The sequence below is a fragment of the Meriones unguiculatus genome, chromosome 11 (assembly GCF_030254825.1).
Source record: "Meriones unguiculatus strain TT.TT164.6M chromosome 11, Bangor_MerUng_6.1, whole genome shotgun sequence".
Taxonomy (NCBI): Eukaryota; Metazoa; Chordata; class Mammalia; order Rodentia; family Muridae; genus Meriones; species Meriones unguiculatus.
In genome coordinates this window covers 96,851,128-96,866,690 of record NC_083359.1, presented here as the reverse complement: position 1 = coordinate 96,866,690, position 15,563 = coordinate 96,851,128, and the positions used below count along the sequence as shown (strand labels likewise).

Sequence of the window (15,563 nt, the reverse complement as noted above, 5' to 3'; positions counted from 1 at the left end):
ACCCACAAAAACAACCCAGATTTTACCCTGCCTAAAAGATGTGCAGGAATAAAGATAGAAAAGAGATTGAAGGAATGTTCAGCCAATGCCAGAGAGAGTGCCAACCCAACACTGTGAATGATACTCCGCTAAGCCTTCAGACAGGAGCCTATCATAGTTGTCCTCTGTGAGGCCCTACTCAACAATGCACCAAAACAGATTGCTGAGACTCACAGCCAAACATAGGCATTGCCTAGGGAGTCTTATACAGAAATGGAAGATAAAGAAAAGCACCTGTAGATGACAGGAGCTCCACAAGAAGACCAACAGAGCCAACTAGTCAAGGCCCAGAGGGGCTTGCTGAAGCTGAAGCATCAACCTAGGACCATGCAGAAACTGGACCAAGGCCTCCTACAAAGATTTAGTATATGGGCAGCTTGGGCTTCACTGGGTCCTCAAGTAAGGAATGCAGGGACTGCATCTGACAATGACTTTCCTGCCATCCTTTTGATTACTTCCCCCTGGCAGAACTGCCTTTCCAGGCCACAAGGGAAAGGGACATGCTCAGTCATGATGCAACTTTATGAGCTGTGATGGACAAGAAGGGGCAGAGGGCTCTGCTTTTCTAAGGAATGGGGGCATAGGGAGGGTGGGACTGGGACGTTGGGACTGGGAGGCGAGGTGGGATGGGACTAAAAACAGAATATAAAATAATGTTTATAATAAAAGAAAAATATTATATGTATAGAAAAAAGCTATTACTATTTTAAAAGATCTTATTGAAGAGTTTTAAAATTCTCTTTAAACTTACCAATTAATTGGTAATTAATCAACAATACTTAACATTAATATTAATACATTTTAAAATAATTAAGAACAGGGAATATAATTCAACAAGGCAACTGAGCTTCAGAATATACTTTTCTAACGGTGTCAAGTTAAAGGAGGATGGATGATGAGTGTGTTTAGAAGAGGCTTGGGAAAAAGATCAACCACAGCAGGGAAAAGAATAAGAGACACTCTTGAAGTTTCTGGTTAGAGGTAATATTTAGGTCTTAGTGCTATCTGTGCAAATGAGGCCTCATTTCCAGGTTGCAGGTGGGTAGAAAAAGGAAAGAAGATGCAAGCCAGTGTATCTGACTTTAGATAAGACAGCTTCATTCTTGAAAAATATTTCAGTGGTGTATTTAGGGTGCTTTTCAGCCTTTTGTAGACAAGTTGTACAGAAGTATATTGTGAAATGCATACTTATAATGTGTTTGGAATGTATTGATCATTCAGTTCAGTCAAGTAGTCTGTTAAGGCACTACATAAGAAGACCTTTCTGGGAGCTGGAGAGAGATGGCTCAGAGGTTACAAGCACTGGCTGTTCTTCCAAAGGTCCTGAGTTCAGTTCCCAGCAACCACCTGGTGGCTCATAACCATCTAAAATGAGGTCTGGTGCTCTCTTCTGGCATGCAGGCTCACGTGCAGGCAGAATACTGTATAAATAATAAATAAAATCTTAAAAAGAAGAGCTATTTGGTGTGGTCTCTGCTTTGAACACAACTTGTTCACATACAACTTTGACTATATAAAACACATGACCATATTACAGAATATGTTGTCTGCATATTCATATGACTAGTGTGTAAGTTACTTGTGTTCATATGTGGGATCCTCTACAATTTGTATTAACTTCAGAGTTCTGACAAATACTTTGAAGTATTATCATAATTAAAGAGGATAGTAAGTACCTACTCCTTAAATAAAGTCTCCCTCACCTTGTTAAGGTGCTTTTTACACTTTGTGTATTTTTTCTATGTAAGGCTGTGTGATCACATCTCAGTCCACACAGATCTCCATGTGATGATGTGGTAGCTGTGATATAAATGGGAAGGTTAACTACATTGGTATTCCTGTTTTGTTTTTGTTCTTGTTTTTGTTTTTCAAGACAGGATTCCTCTGCATAGGCTTGGTTGTCCTCGAACTTGTTCTGTAGACCATGCTGGGCTCAAACTCAGGATCTCCACCTACCTCTGCCTTTTGAGTGCTGGGCTTAAGGGCATGAGCCACCACCTGGCAACATTGACATTTTTAATTATGTTGGCTTTGCAAAACTTCTTGATCCCTGAGTATCTCATAATTTTTCTTTAGAGATGTATGATTTTGCCAGTGGTTAAATCTTTATGGTTCTCTTTGGTATCTATCAGTTAAATACCAAATAGATGGTTGGATAAAGTTGGGTTCAGAGACTCCAACTTTATAACATTTGTATTATATGTTTGACTTTGATATTCTATTTATCATTTCAAGTTTTTTTTTGGGGGGGTACTAGTAAGAATTAACAAAAGGAATTATTCACCTTACCTTACAAAAACTAACTACCAAAAGCATGTTAGGAGTATACTAGCTGTCCAGGGATGTATTGAAACTATCTGTAGGAAAATGTGAGGTTTTGGGATTGTGTATATAATACTTCCCATGATAAAAGAATTGCTGTTGTTCACAAAGACCGACTCTCATTAGGCTTTCATCCTTAGAACTCACACAGTAATGGCTCTTGAGGCCATTTCTGAAACTGGTGTTAGAGTCAATAATTTTATCATAACAAATGTTTGATAAATGAACCTTCATTTTACATGTGAAGTAATATGCTATGCAAGGACTAATAGTTCTATTAACTACAGCCATGTCTCTTTCCAGTACTGTATTAATCATCTTTCAAAACTGTTCTCTTGTTGTTGAAGCTGATAGAATTAATTATGCTGTTCTCACACACAGTTGGAGAATTTGATGCTGGATAAGGATGGCCATATAAAAATTACAGATTTTGGACTTTGCAAAGAAGGGATCACAGATGCAGCTACCATGAAGACATTCTGTGGCACACCAGAGTATCTGGCACCAGAGGTAGGCAGAAGTTCCGTTTACATGGAAAATAACACTAATGTTTCTCAAAACAGTTAAATATTTTTGCCAAGTTGCAGTATTCACTATTTTTTAACAAGATTTTTATCAGAATAATTGATTTTGCTTTTAACTCATTTAATGGAATATTTTATGGCTACAAGCATATGAAAATTAAATTTTAAAGTTTGTAAGCACATATCTTTTTAATAAAGTAGATTAGATTTTATTTTTCTTGCCTATATATTTTATTTCTTGGTTATATTCATTTTACTTCATTGATTAAAAGAGGATAATTGAATAACTTCTGCAAGCATATTTATTGTTTTATGAACTATCTTGGATTTTACCTAGAAGCAGAGATTACAGTGATTATTGGTATTTGTGTTCAACTACCGGAAATTGTTTTGTGGTGGAAACTGAAAAAATGACTTGCTTACATTTTGTAGTTCACAAAGAAAGATGAAGTGGAGGTTTTGTACCAGTATATGAAAAAGATAGAAAGTGACTGTACTTTTGAAGAAATTTTATTGGACAGAGACTAATATATGTAAACAACATAATATAATAAAAACTATATGTAACATAAGGCTTTCAGTTCCTAGGGAAGAAAGGAAGATAAAGGAATGATGTAGTTTGATGTAGTAGGTTTCCTAAGTGTACCAGTTAGTGCTGCTGTGGAATAGCCTACACAGGTCTTGAGTGATGAACAGACCTTCATCAGGAATGCAGGTGGGGCCACACAAGTGGCTTCTCTCTCTTCTGCTCACCTGTAGCCCGAGCCGAAAGACCTAGCAACAGAATAGCTGCTTAGAGACTGAAATTATCTAGAAGCAGCTCCACTTTTTTGTGTGACAGCTGCTGCTAGGTGTCCAATGACATGTTATTAAGGTTGTTGACACTTAAAGCCTCCCTGTGGCGTAGGCTTCTTCATGATGGCCAGGGTTCTTTGGCTTAGAGATCTAACAGCAAATGTCCTAAGAACAAATTAGAAGCAACCTTGGTTTTAACCATCTTTCCCTCTTTCTTTTTGTTTTTAATCTAGTTAACTGTTAAAAGTTCCATTTAAAAATGCTTTTTATATTGTTTTTATTTTGATACAGTTCACATGCCATATAAATTTAAAAGCAACATTTTACTTTTAAAAATATTTAAAGTTGTGCAACTATCACAGTTTATTTTTTATATTAATTATAGTTTATTCGCTTTGTATCCCCTCCCTCTCCCCCTTCCAGTCCCCCCTCCCCATCTCCTATGCCTCTCTCCAAGTCTACCAATAGGGGTAGTCCTCCTCCCCTTCCCTCTGACCCTAGTTTATCTGGTCTCATCAGATAAACTATTGTCCTCCTCTGTGGCCTGGCAAGGCTGCTCCTCCCTTGGAGTGGGGGGGTGTTCAGAGGGCCAGCCACTGAGTTCATGTCAGAGACAGTCCCTGTTCCCCTTACTAGGGAACCCACTTGGATACTGAGCTGCCATGGGCTATATCTGAGCAGGGGTTCTAGGTTATTTCCATGAATGGTCCTTGGTTGGAATATCAGTCTCAGAAAAGACCCCTGTACCTAGATATTTTGGTTCTGTCGCTCTCCTTGTGGAGCTCCGTCCTCTCCAGGTCTTACTATCGCCCTCTTCTTACCTAAGATTCCCTGCACTGTACCCAAAGTTTGTTTATGAGTCTCAGTATCTGCTTTGATACAATGTTAGGTAGAGTCTTTCAGTGGCCCTCTGTGGTAGGCTCCTGTCCTGTTTTGCTAAAGTACACAACAAGGACATTTGTTTAACCATGTTTGTAGTGGCTTTATTTGTAACAAATAAATAGCCAAAACCTGGAAACAACCCAGATGTCATCAGGGGAGGAATGGATATAGAAATTGTGGTATTTTTACACAATGGAATACTACTCAGCAATTAAAAACAAGGAAATCATGAAATTTGCAGGCAAATGGTGGGAACTAGAAAAGATCATCCTGATTGAGATATCCCAGAAACAGAAAGACACATATGGTATATACTCACTTATACATGGATATTAGATATACAACATAGAATAAACCTACAAAAATCTGTACACCTAAAGAAGGTGAGCTAGAAGGAGGACCCTGTGTAAAATGATCAGTCAGAAAGGCAAACGGGATGGACATTGGAAGAAGGAGCAACTATCACTTCTAATTCCAAAATGTTTTATTCATTCCAGTTATGATGTCACTTTTATTAGCATCTCATTTTTTCTCTCTAGGATATCACATATCTACTATCTCTTTGTAGTTTTTCTGAACATTTCATGCAAATACAATTATATGATGTAGAGCCTTGCATGTTGAGCTCTCTGCCTGGGCAGATTGTCTTTTAAGTTTCTTCTGTGTGTTAAGCAGTTTGTCTTTTATGAATAATGCTGCTGAGATCATTCATTTGTCATCTCATTTCCTGGCCTTTTTTTCCCTCATAAGATCCACATCACTTTGGTCATCTGCATATTCCTTAAAGCAGTTGTAAACCTTCATAGGCTCAAGTAGTGCAGGCATAGGTTCTACATCCTACTACAGAGGAGCATGTGAAATGGGAGTCATTTCAGGTGTATTTGGGTAAGAGACAATTCCCCAGAGAGATGATTAGGGCAAGGGATGTGAGCTCAAGATATCTGACTGCTAAGAAGGAGGAAACCAACACACAGGAAGAGTTTTGCACACAGGGCAGCCAGAAAGGACTAGAACTAGCCTATGGGTACCCTTCAGAGTTCAGCAAGACTGTTATAGCTGATGTTACAAATGAAGGAGCTTCCTCAGATGAGTAGGATTTCTGTTACTAACCATCAGTCTGTTTGTTCCTGTGGAATTTGGGATAACATGAAGTATACTAGAACTCATTTCTCATCTTAACAATCCGTATACAACTAGGAGGCAATGTGGGATAAGCAGTAGTGCAGGGTTCTTGTTTTTTAACTTATTTATTCTTTGAGAGTTGCATCTATGTAAATAATATATTTTGATAATATTACTCCTCTGTACTTCCCCAGGAGTGTCAAGATTCTGATTAGGGTTGCTAGACCATAAAGCCTACTTTTCTTTGTTAATTATATGAATGATGGCCCAACAGGAAATGATATTCAAGAGAAAATAGAAAGTAGAAAAATTATGTATGTACTAGCATGTTGACTTAATACTGTTAGGTTCTTTTAAAATAGTAGTTAAATTAACATTCAAAAGTATAGATAACACATGTCTAAATATTGTCTTGCCAAATATGTAATTTTCTCTGTTATAGAAGGTAAAGTTTAAAATTCAGTTTTGTTTTTTTTTTGTGTGTGTGTGTGTGTGGCAGAATTAAGTAAAATTTTAGAAAGAATGTTTTTGTTTATTCAGTCATACTTTCTGGACTAGTTTTGTTTCTGTGAATGTCATGTCAAACAAATTGTTTCTCTGCCATTCAGCTGCCCTTGCTGTACGTTTGTAATGGATGATGGCATTCATATCAAGAATACCAAAATTAGTGATGTTGCAGTTAGGAGAGATTATTCCAAAGAAGATAAACACATCTCATTTCTGAAGCAGATGATCTCCTAAGAAACAAAGATACTGTTTTCTGTACGAACATCAACTCAATGACAAAAACCAAAAACTGAATGCAAAGAGTTTCATCATTTCTAAGAGTTCACAGTACTCAAGAACTTATCAGTTTCTGTTTAAGACAAATAAGCAGTGATCTTTACATACTTAACATTTTTTTTACCTCCTGAAACATCCCATTGGCAGGCCCCTGCATGTATTTTTTTTAAAAGTGTTAACAGAGGTCTGATGTTTAAAAAGCAGTTTTATACACACCTATAATTATTACACAGTGCTTCATTAATTGAAAATTTGACACATTTATAGAAAAAAAGTGATCATTATGCAGCCCAATTGGCAGCTTAGGCTTCCTGTGGGTTCCTTAGTAAGGGGAGCAGGAGGAGGTTATGTCTCTGACATGGACTCTGTTGCCTGCTATTATTATTATTATTATTATTATTATTATTATTATTATCATCTCCCTGGTGGGGCTGCCTTGCCAGGCCACAGGGGAAAAGGATGTGCTCATTCCTGATGCAGCTTGATGAGCTTGAGCTGGGGTGGATTATTGGGGAAAGGCTCCCCTTTTCTGAGGAATAGGGGAGGGGGGAGAGGAAATGGAAGGAAGGGGGACAGAGGGGAGAAGAGAGGAGGGGATCAGAATGTAAAGTGAATAAATAAATACTTTTTTAAAAAACATAAAAAAGAAAAAAGTAATCAGTAGACAATTAACTTATCACGGTTAAGTTATATATAAGTATCTATTATACTTTTAAACATGTGTACTATTAAACTTTTATTAAATCAGAATATCTTAGAATGTGTGTGAAAGAAATAAAAATGTACTTTCTTACTGTAGGTATAAGTATGGGCCATTTCATTGAGGAATTTTTCCATTGACCATTTTTGAGTAAGGAAAAACTGAATATTTACTATATTCTGGGCCTTAATGGTAGGTTCTAGGTGGACAGGAACCCTAGAAATGGTTTTCTTCAAGCATCTTGCAGTTTAGATAGGTGGCATAGTATAAGTAATTTAGGTTTTGCTCAGGAAATTGATTTCTGCAGTTCTGTATTACATTAGATGACAAAGCATGCTTTATTGGGGAGGGCTGTGACATGAGGACCCTAGCAGAACAGGAAGGGGTGTGTGGGCAAGCAGATGGGGTTGGAATGCAGAGGACCTCAGATTGAGTCTTGTGGGTAAGGATGTCCCTAGGACTTGCAAGCCAGGGTAATACTGTGAGTTTCCATGGTCAGCTACAGAGAGATTGCTTCACACTGAAACCAGCCTTTTTCCTTACTTTCAGGTGATGTCTACCGCTTTTTGAACCTTTCATTTGTACTCTGTATCATTATCAGTGTTGGTATTTTCTCCATAGGAAGGTGAGACATCCAGTCAGACCTAGGATGCATTCTTGATCAGTGTTTGCACTTCTGCTCTTTGAGCACTTTGTATTCAGATTGTGGTGGTCTCCACTTCCGCCAGCATGCTCTGTTACCTTTCAGTTACTTCTGTCTGCTTGTAGTGGTTTGCTATGGATGGGTAGATGGCGGATATATAAAAGATTCCTCACAAAGGGCATGAGACATCATCTAAGGCCAGTTTATTAAATGTCCTATATGTCAGACTGGTAGCATGTTTTTTAATGTTTATCATGGACTTCCCCTATTTTGTGGTAAATTCCACTAGAAAAGTTATTAAGTCTTCTAGGGAAAATAACATTATTGAAAAATGAACATTAAATAAATATTTTATCTCTTAAACTCTTTGAATAAGGAAGCTTAAAGTATAACATCTTCAGTGGCCGTTTACTGGTAGAAAAAAAATTAGGAGGTTAAATAGGTTAAGTTCTGACAGAATTGTGAACTAGGCATTTCATGTGCAGCATCTCTGAAAATGCTATGTACAGCTTTAAATGAATTTAATTTTTGTTGTAATCCAAGAAGATAAAACTTACCTATTAAAAAATTATGGACCATAAGATGTCTTGAAAGGATTCTGTTTTTGTAGTTTGTGCTGTGTCTCAACACCTATAAATTAGAAAAGAATTTAGAAATCACATATAAACTCTTTTAAATTTGATTATTTAGTTTGGATCCTATTACATCCAGATGATTTTATGCAGTGCTAATTATTTGGAGTCTCAGCTTTGCTTTTGAGTTAGCAGTACCTGCTCAACTTTCCAACTGTAAAACAGTTTGAAAATCAAATGTAGCTTACATGCAAGACCCAACAAAATTAAAAGTGTTAAGTGCGTTTTGGCAGTTCACTTTTATTGTGCCCAGTTCTCAAATGTACCAGCAGATAATCATCTGAATGTTAGTTATTTTTCACATGCTTATGTGATCACACAAAAAGTACATGCTAAAAAGAAGCAGATGGTGACAGATGGGCAAGGTTGAGGAAGGTGGTTTGGGGAACCCAGAGAAATGCACTTCTGTAATAGCGTAAAAAGAAAACTATTTGATGACCAACTTAGAAAAAAACAAATTATAAAACAAGCTGGTTTTTGAAAAATATGTAATATCAGGTTGTGGTTACTGTTGAAATGGAAATATGCATGTTTATTTCATCTAAGTGCAAAAAGTGCTTGTTTTTCTTCCAGTGACTAAAAATGTAGTCTTTAATTCACTCTTCTTAGTTTTCAGAGCCCATTTCTAAAGCATTTGTGTATTATAATTCTGTATATTATTTGATATCTATGTTTCATATCTGATATAAAGTATTAAAATATCTGAAATGCATCTGAATATTGATAATTTCAGGAAAATAAATCATTTTATTGTGACAAATCAGTACAATTGAAAATTAACTATATGAATATTTAAAATCAGAAATATACATTAATTTCCTAAGAAGTAAGCAGATTCATGGATGCGTGTGAGGTACTGTAAGTAAAGGGAGCAGATAGAAATACACTTGATAAATTTTTGATGGATGAGAATTAAATGTGAGGATAACATCCGGTAGACTCTTTCAGTGTTGTCTTTAGGAGCTCATACTGAAAAATGAGTGTAACCAGTTACATGTGCTTGCATCTCTATCCCTTGAGTAAGATTCTGCTGTGTCCCTACAAAGTATGAAGTTAGTCTTAGACCTCTAAGCTTTGTGAAGAGAAGCTTTTTAGCTACCATTGTCTTCAATGCGGATATTTTATTTATTATGAACAATTTTTTCAACATCTGTCCCTGGGAGGGACTTAGAAACCTTCCTCCTTCTGGCAGTCTGGTAAGATATCCCCAGTATTACAGGGAAATAAAGTAAGTTTAAGTCCCATCAGGGGCACAGTAATCAGTTCTGGTTGTTGTCTGCTTCATAGTTAGAATTCCTATCTAAGAACGTTTATCAGATAAGTTGGCTTATCACTTGAGATAATTTATTTCTGTACCATATCCTACTATGGGTAACATTAACAGTTATCCTATTTTGTCTGGTAAGTGAATATTGTTTAAACAGGAAGTAAAATACAGTAAATGTTTTTCAAACTTTTACAACTAGTGCCATGTATGAATTTAGAAGTTATTCTTATGCTAGCTGCATTTCATATAAACTTCTCTTTAATGTGATGAATTAGTCTATTAGGTACAATTTTAGTTGAAGCACAGAGTTTAACTGTCAATTCTGAATTCCAAGAATGTAAAAAACCAGTAACCTTAAGTGGGAACACTGATGATGCCTATTTTTACTTGACTTACAGGACTCAGTTTCTTAGAATTCATTAATGTGATCGCTTTGTGATAGAAAGGCAGTATAGAGAACTATCAGAAGACATAATCCATGCATGATTTAATTACTATATTCACTTAGCTTTTGCCTTAAGGGATTTTCCTGTTCTGACTTTGGTTTGCTTTTGAAATTGTGGCATTAGCTGCATTCAGTCATTTGTGTGTGCAAGGAAGTAACAAAACACATAAAACTTAGAGTGAATAGAAAATGACATCTAAAGATGCTGTATTTTAAGAATCAGAACAATTAGATACTTAATATAAAATAAAATGTTATATAAAATAGCAATATGAAAAATTTTGACAAGCCATGGAACTCATAATTTTTATGAATTATATACTTTCTTGAAACTGCAGTCTTTTAAAGTCTGAATAAGAAAACTTGTCAGTTTTATCAAATTCTGTGAAATAACCTTCATAAATTATAAGAATAGATGTATGTTTCTATATAACATACATATCAGTTACCTGAAAAGTGAGGTTAGCAGAAAATAAATTTGAAAAAGTGGTAAATTGGTTCACCCAAGTTCACAGTTTACTTTCACAACATAGGTGTGTAGACAGTTTGTTTAGATGTTTGATTTTCTCCCATCTGTTCTGTCAGGATTATTGATTGAGCAGCAAGGCACTCCAGGGCATACATCGCCTCCTTATAATTACTAGCCTTGGGTGCATTGTTTGGCCTGACTAGCAAACTGAGAAAGGTCTCCCTTTACTCTTCCAGTAAATCCTGATTGGTAAAATAATACTGGGATGAAATTATTTTGAAAATGCCTATTATGTTGACACTGGAAACATTTAATTGATGGTGTCATTTTTAACTACACAGCAGTTAATGTTATCTTTAAAAATTAGTAACTGTTTAAGAGCTTTGTGGATTGAATATTGGTTTTTTTTACCAGTTTTTTAAATAAGTACAAGTATTTTTATGAGATATTACCGAATGTTTGGTGTTAATTGATGTCTGCTATATCCTGCTTATTATGTGTGAGACTAAAGCAGTTTCTGGGTTCTAGTTAAGAAATTGAAACTCAGCCTATTTCCTGGAGTTTGTGTTGACTTTAGATGCAGGCTCTCCGCGCTTATTGAAATACAATTTTCTTGTAGTACATTTTCTTTGTCTCTTGTCTTTGTAGGGATTGTGTTGAATGGACAGGCTATATCTGAGATTACAAAGGTTAGGACTGAAGGCAGCACTAGATGTCTGCATCTCTGCTTGCATTTGCAATATTGGGTAAAAGTCTATGTCATCTTAAGTTAAGAGAACACTTACGGTAATTTTCAATGTCGGTCTTTTACTGATTTATTCCTATCAGAGTATGTTCTAATCTGTACTTACAGCCTAATAGGATGAAAGAGTAAGTTGAATAAGGTTGAAGTAAATTTGCCTATTATTATACCTTTAGACTTTGATATCCTTTTCAGCTTCACAGTGACCATGAAGTCAATGAGATGGTTTGTTCTGGAAAAGTTGTTATTAGAAGAAACCAGATTTTAAACAGTTTATGTTAAAAAGTACAAATTTTGTATGCTACTAGAATTATAGAAAAAGAAGTACATTGAATAAGAAAAGAAAAATTTCTTTCAAAAGTAATGCAGAAAACATATTTGGAATAATTTGATTTTGAAATTTGAGAGCATTTCACAGATTGTGATTTAAAAGCATCTATTTAAGATAGAAGATATATGAACAGTGGAACATGCTTCACATTGTGTGTTTATGTGTGTTGAATGCAAGTCATTTTTATTTCTATTTCTTGAACACTGTACCTCATAAGTTACACAGAATCTTTCTTTATGTAGTTGATAGCAGAGCCTCTTAAGAATGTGGCTGAGTTTTAGGGTGTGTTCTCAGCAATAGTGAAGTATACATGTCAGTGACACAATGTATTACATCAGTATTGTTGACCACAAAAAGATACAGCAGACATTTCGAGTTACATCACCATATATTTGTATGTCTGTGAAGGTCCATCTGTGAGAAACACAAAACCACTTATATTAAAAATCAGTGCTTATTTTACAAAGCTAACTAAAATTATTTTGTTTCATAAAATAGATTTTCCTATAATGCAGTTTTGGTTTTTAGTTACTATTTCTCTGCAAAATGAAAAGCCTCTCTTTATGTACTCCTACCCTTCTGGCTGAAAACCAGGTATTTAAACAAAAATAAAGGATTGCCAGTTTTGCCAGCTGGGGATGAGAACCCGGCTGGTGAAATGTGGGTTCAGAAGGCAGTTAATCCAGCTTTTATGCTTTTTATGGTTTTTATGAAAAAAGAGGTTAAAAACCACATTTGGCTTCTTTTCATGTATGCCACTGTTTTGTTGGTGTTGTAGGAATGCAGTTAAAGATTAGTTAGATTTTTGTTTTGTTTTGTTATTGGGTAAAATCCTGTAGCAGCTAATAAATGTTCAAAAAACAATATACTCCACAAATGAGCTATAAGACATTCACTGTTACTTTAAAAGGTATGTACTGTATTTCTTTTAGGAAATAAGAGGGTTCCTCATGGTTTTTGAGATTATTTCTTATTTTCTATTTATTCCCATATTACTTACTGAGATAAAAAAAAGTATGAAAGGTTTATCTATTAAAAACCTAAAGTTTCTCTTTCAGAAAATACTTTCTTTAGTTTCAGTAACTAGATTTGTGATCTTAAGTTATAGAAGATTTTCTTGTGCTCTTAAACCCAATAAAACAACAACATGATTTGAGTTTTTGAAATTCTGTCCTTTATCTTTAAATAGTACTTTTTGTAGTATTTGTAGTTAACTTTAATGTGACTGTCAGGAATGCCTAAAATTCAATAAAGCATTTGATTAATTCAAAATAAAAAACTTTAGTTGATGAAATTTATGTTCTAGAACAGGTTTTCTCAAAAGTAACGGTCAAATGAACTGAAATTTATTATTAATGTTATTTAGACAACAAATGTAGTTATCTCAATAAAGTAGTAACATTGTCTATAGATAAAGAATGTTCCACTGAGGCAAGTATCACATTGGAGTTGAGGGTATGACTTTAGTTGCCTACCACTCAAAAGGCTTAGGTTCTAGTTGCAGCTCCACATGGGATCAGTGGTTATAGTAAATGGGCATGTTTGGATTTGAAGAGATTGTTCTCATGTAACCAAAGTGATAACTCTGTGCCACACTAAATTGATTTTGCATTGTATATATTTTGAGGAATATAAATGAGAACATATACTACAGAGATTGCAATACGCTTAGTACCCGGTACTCTTAGACATTGAGCCAGCTTTCGAGTCCTGTTTCTTTTCTTATTTGAACTTACATCTTAAAGTAAAATGTATAAGGCACAGTATGTGGTCTATCACCAGCATGGCCTAACTTTAATTGTTGGAGGGAATCAGAATGTAAAATGAAGTAGACCTATGAGAAAATAAGCAAACATACTAGCTGATGCATTTCATTTGATCCTGTAGATATGGATATATTTTAAATTCATTTTAACAAAATTTCCATGGCCTTTCCTCCTTTTTGTATGTTGAATATTTTTGAATGTATGTTACCTGTTTCATATAAAAATTTGAAGTTGTATTTGTATATAAAAATTTACTTTTTAATATTGCTTTAAAAGTTAATGTACATGTACTGGGCATGACACTCCAGAGGCAGACAGCCAGGTCTCTTATGAATTTGAAGACACCTTAGTCTACATAGCAAGTTCCAGGCCAACCAGAGCTAATAGTGAATCTATCTCAAAATAATAACAGTGATAACAATAACAACAACAGAAGTAATAAATAATGTAATAATCTATAACTTTTGCTGGTTTCACTTCTAGGTGTTAGAAGATAATGACTATGGCCGAGCAGTAGACTGGTGGGGCCTGGGTGTTGTCATGTATGAAATGATGTGTGGGAGGTTGCCTTTCTACAATCAGGATCATGAGAAACTTTTTGAACTAATATTAATGGAAGACATTAAATTTCCCCGAACACTCTCTTCAGATGCAAAATCATTGCTTTCAGGGCTCTTGATAAAGGATCCAAATAAACGGTAAGCTTCAATAGCAATTCATAAGGTACTGATGACTTTGGTTAGTTTCTCTTGTGAAAATTAATTCAAATATAACTGACATCAGGAAGCATTTTATTTGGTAAAAAAAAACTTTCCTACTGAGATACTGACTTATAAGTGCATAATGTAGAATAGTTTAAAAATTTATCAAGTTTGTACTATACAAACTTACCAAATAAGGATGTTTGAGAAATTCTTTATTTGTATTATGAGTAAACAATTTCTTAATTATCTAAATCTTGATCTTTTAAGGGTGGGAAGTTCCCTGTTTTTCTTTCAGTTTCTAGGGCTTTTTATTTCTACTCACATCATAAAAAGAAAAGGCCTATTTCCTTTTCTCCTCCTCCCACTAATCTAGGTTAACATTTCCATTTTTATTATTTAAAAATTTTCCACGTATCGCTGAAAAGATGATTATAAAAGCAAAACACTGTAATTTTGTTTTGACAGAAATGTTTTAGTTATGACCTAAACTCTCCTAAATTCTTTAATGCTTAGTCACTGTCTTTTGTTCAGTTTATGTATTAATGAAAAACACACTCACAAATTACATGTTAAATGGTTTCTGTTTATAAAATGCCCCATAATGTCAGACAGTGTGTGTGTCCTCCCCCTCTCCTCATGAGAGAGCAAGAGAGAGAGAGAGAGAGAGAGAGAGAGAGAGAAGCTGTCCTTTTTCCCTAAGTATCAGAACTTACTTTAAAGTTCATTGATTTCCAGGCATCTGTTCACAGAAATAGCCACCTGGTAAAAAGTTTTACCAGCACTGTTTTCTGAGAGCCATTCAAAGATCATATTGAGTGATCTTAGTGACTGGAGTGTTTCCTTAGGCTTGTAAAATGGTTTTTGTCTCCCCAAACATACTTTTCTTTGATTTAATTTGCTTTTTAGTGGCTTTCCAGGGTGGATCAAGTAGATAATATAAGCATTTCATGTACAGAAAGTAAGTATTTTGTTCATGGTCTCACTGAAAGTTCTTGTGGAACAAGAATAGAAAAGTATTTTCTTGGTGTATGCATAGTGTTTCTTGTGTATCTTTAAACAGTGCCCCAGCTTTTCAGTATAGGTTTTGAGATGTGTTGCATTTAAAATTATTATTTCACATTTATATAATGAACAGTGTTTGCTGAAAGGTTGTCTTTAAGCAGAGCTATGCCTGCCATTTTATCTTTTTGGGTAGAGGAGAATCTAATCTTTGACTTGGTTTCAAGGACAGTGAATTTTTGTCCCATGTTATTCTGACTTTTCCATATAACGTTGGTCACTGTTTCTTCTGTGGTTGTCTCTGTAAGTGGCTGGTTAAACAATGTCTTGCTTGTGTTTTTCCTGTCTCATTGTATTGGCTTATTCCCATTCTACAAATAGCACATAGTAGGTTTTTG

General features: G+C 35.1%; 1 protein-coding gene across 5 annotated transcripts in view; it reads left to right on the top strand.

The window, feature by feature from the left end:
- Akt3 (AKT serine/threonine kinase 3) overlaps positions 1 to 15,563 on the top strand; it is a 239,096-nt gene that overhangs the window by 165,424 nt on the left and 58,109 nt on the right. For all 5 annotated transcript variants that reach the window (XM_060364761.1, XM_060364757.1, XM_060364758.1 and 2 more), the window contains 2 exons: positions 2,743 to 2,871; positions 13,946 to 14,160. In XM_060364761.1, coding sequence (XP_060220744.1) covers positions 2,743 to 2,871; positions 13,946 to 14,160 — 344 coding nt within the window. The remainder of the gene's footprint in view (positions 1 to 2,742; positions 2,872 to 13,945; positions 14,161 to 15,563) is intronic.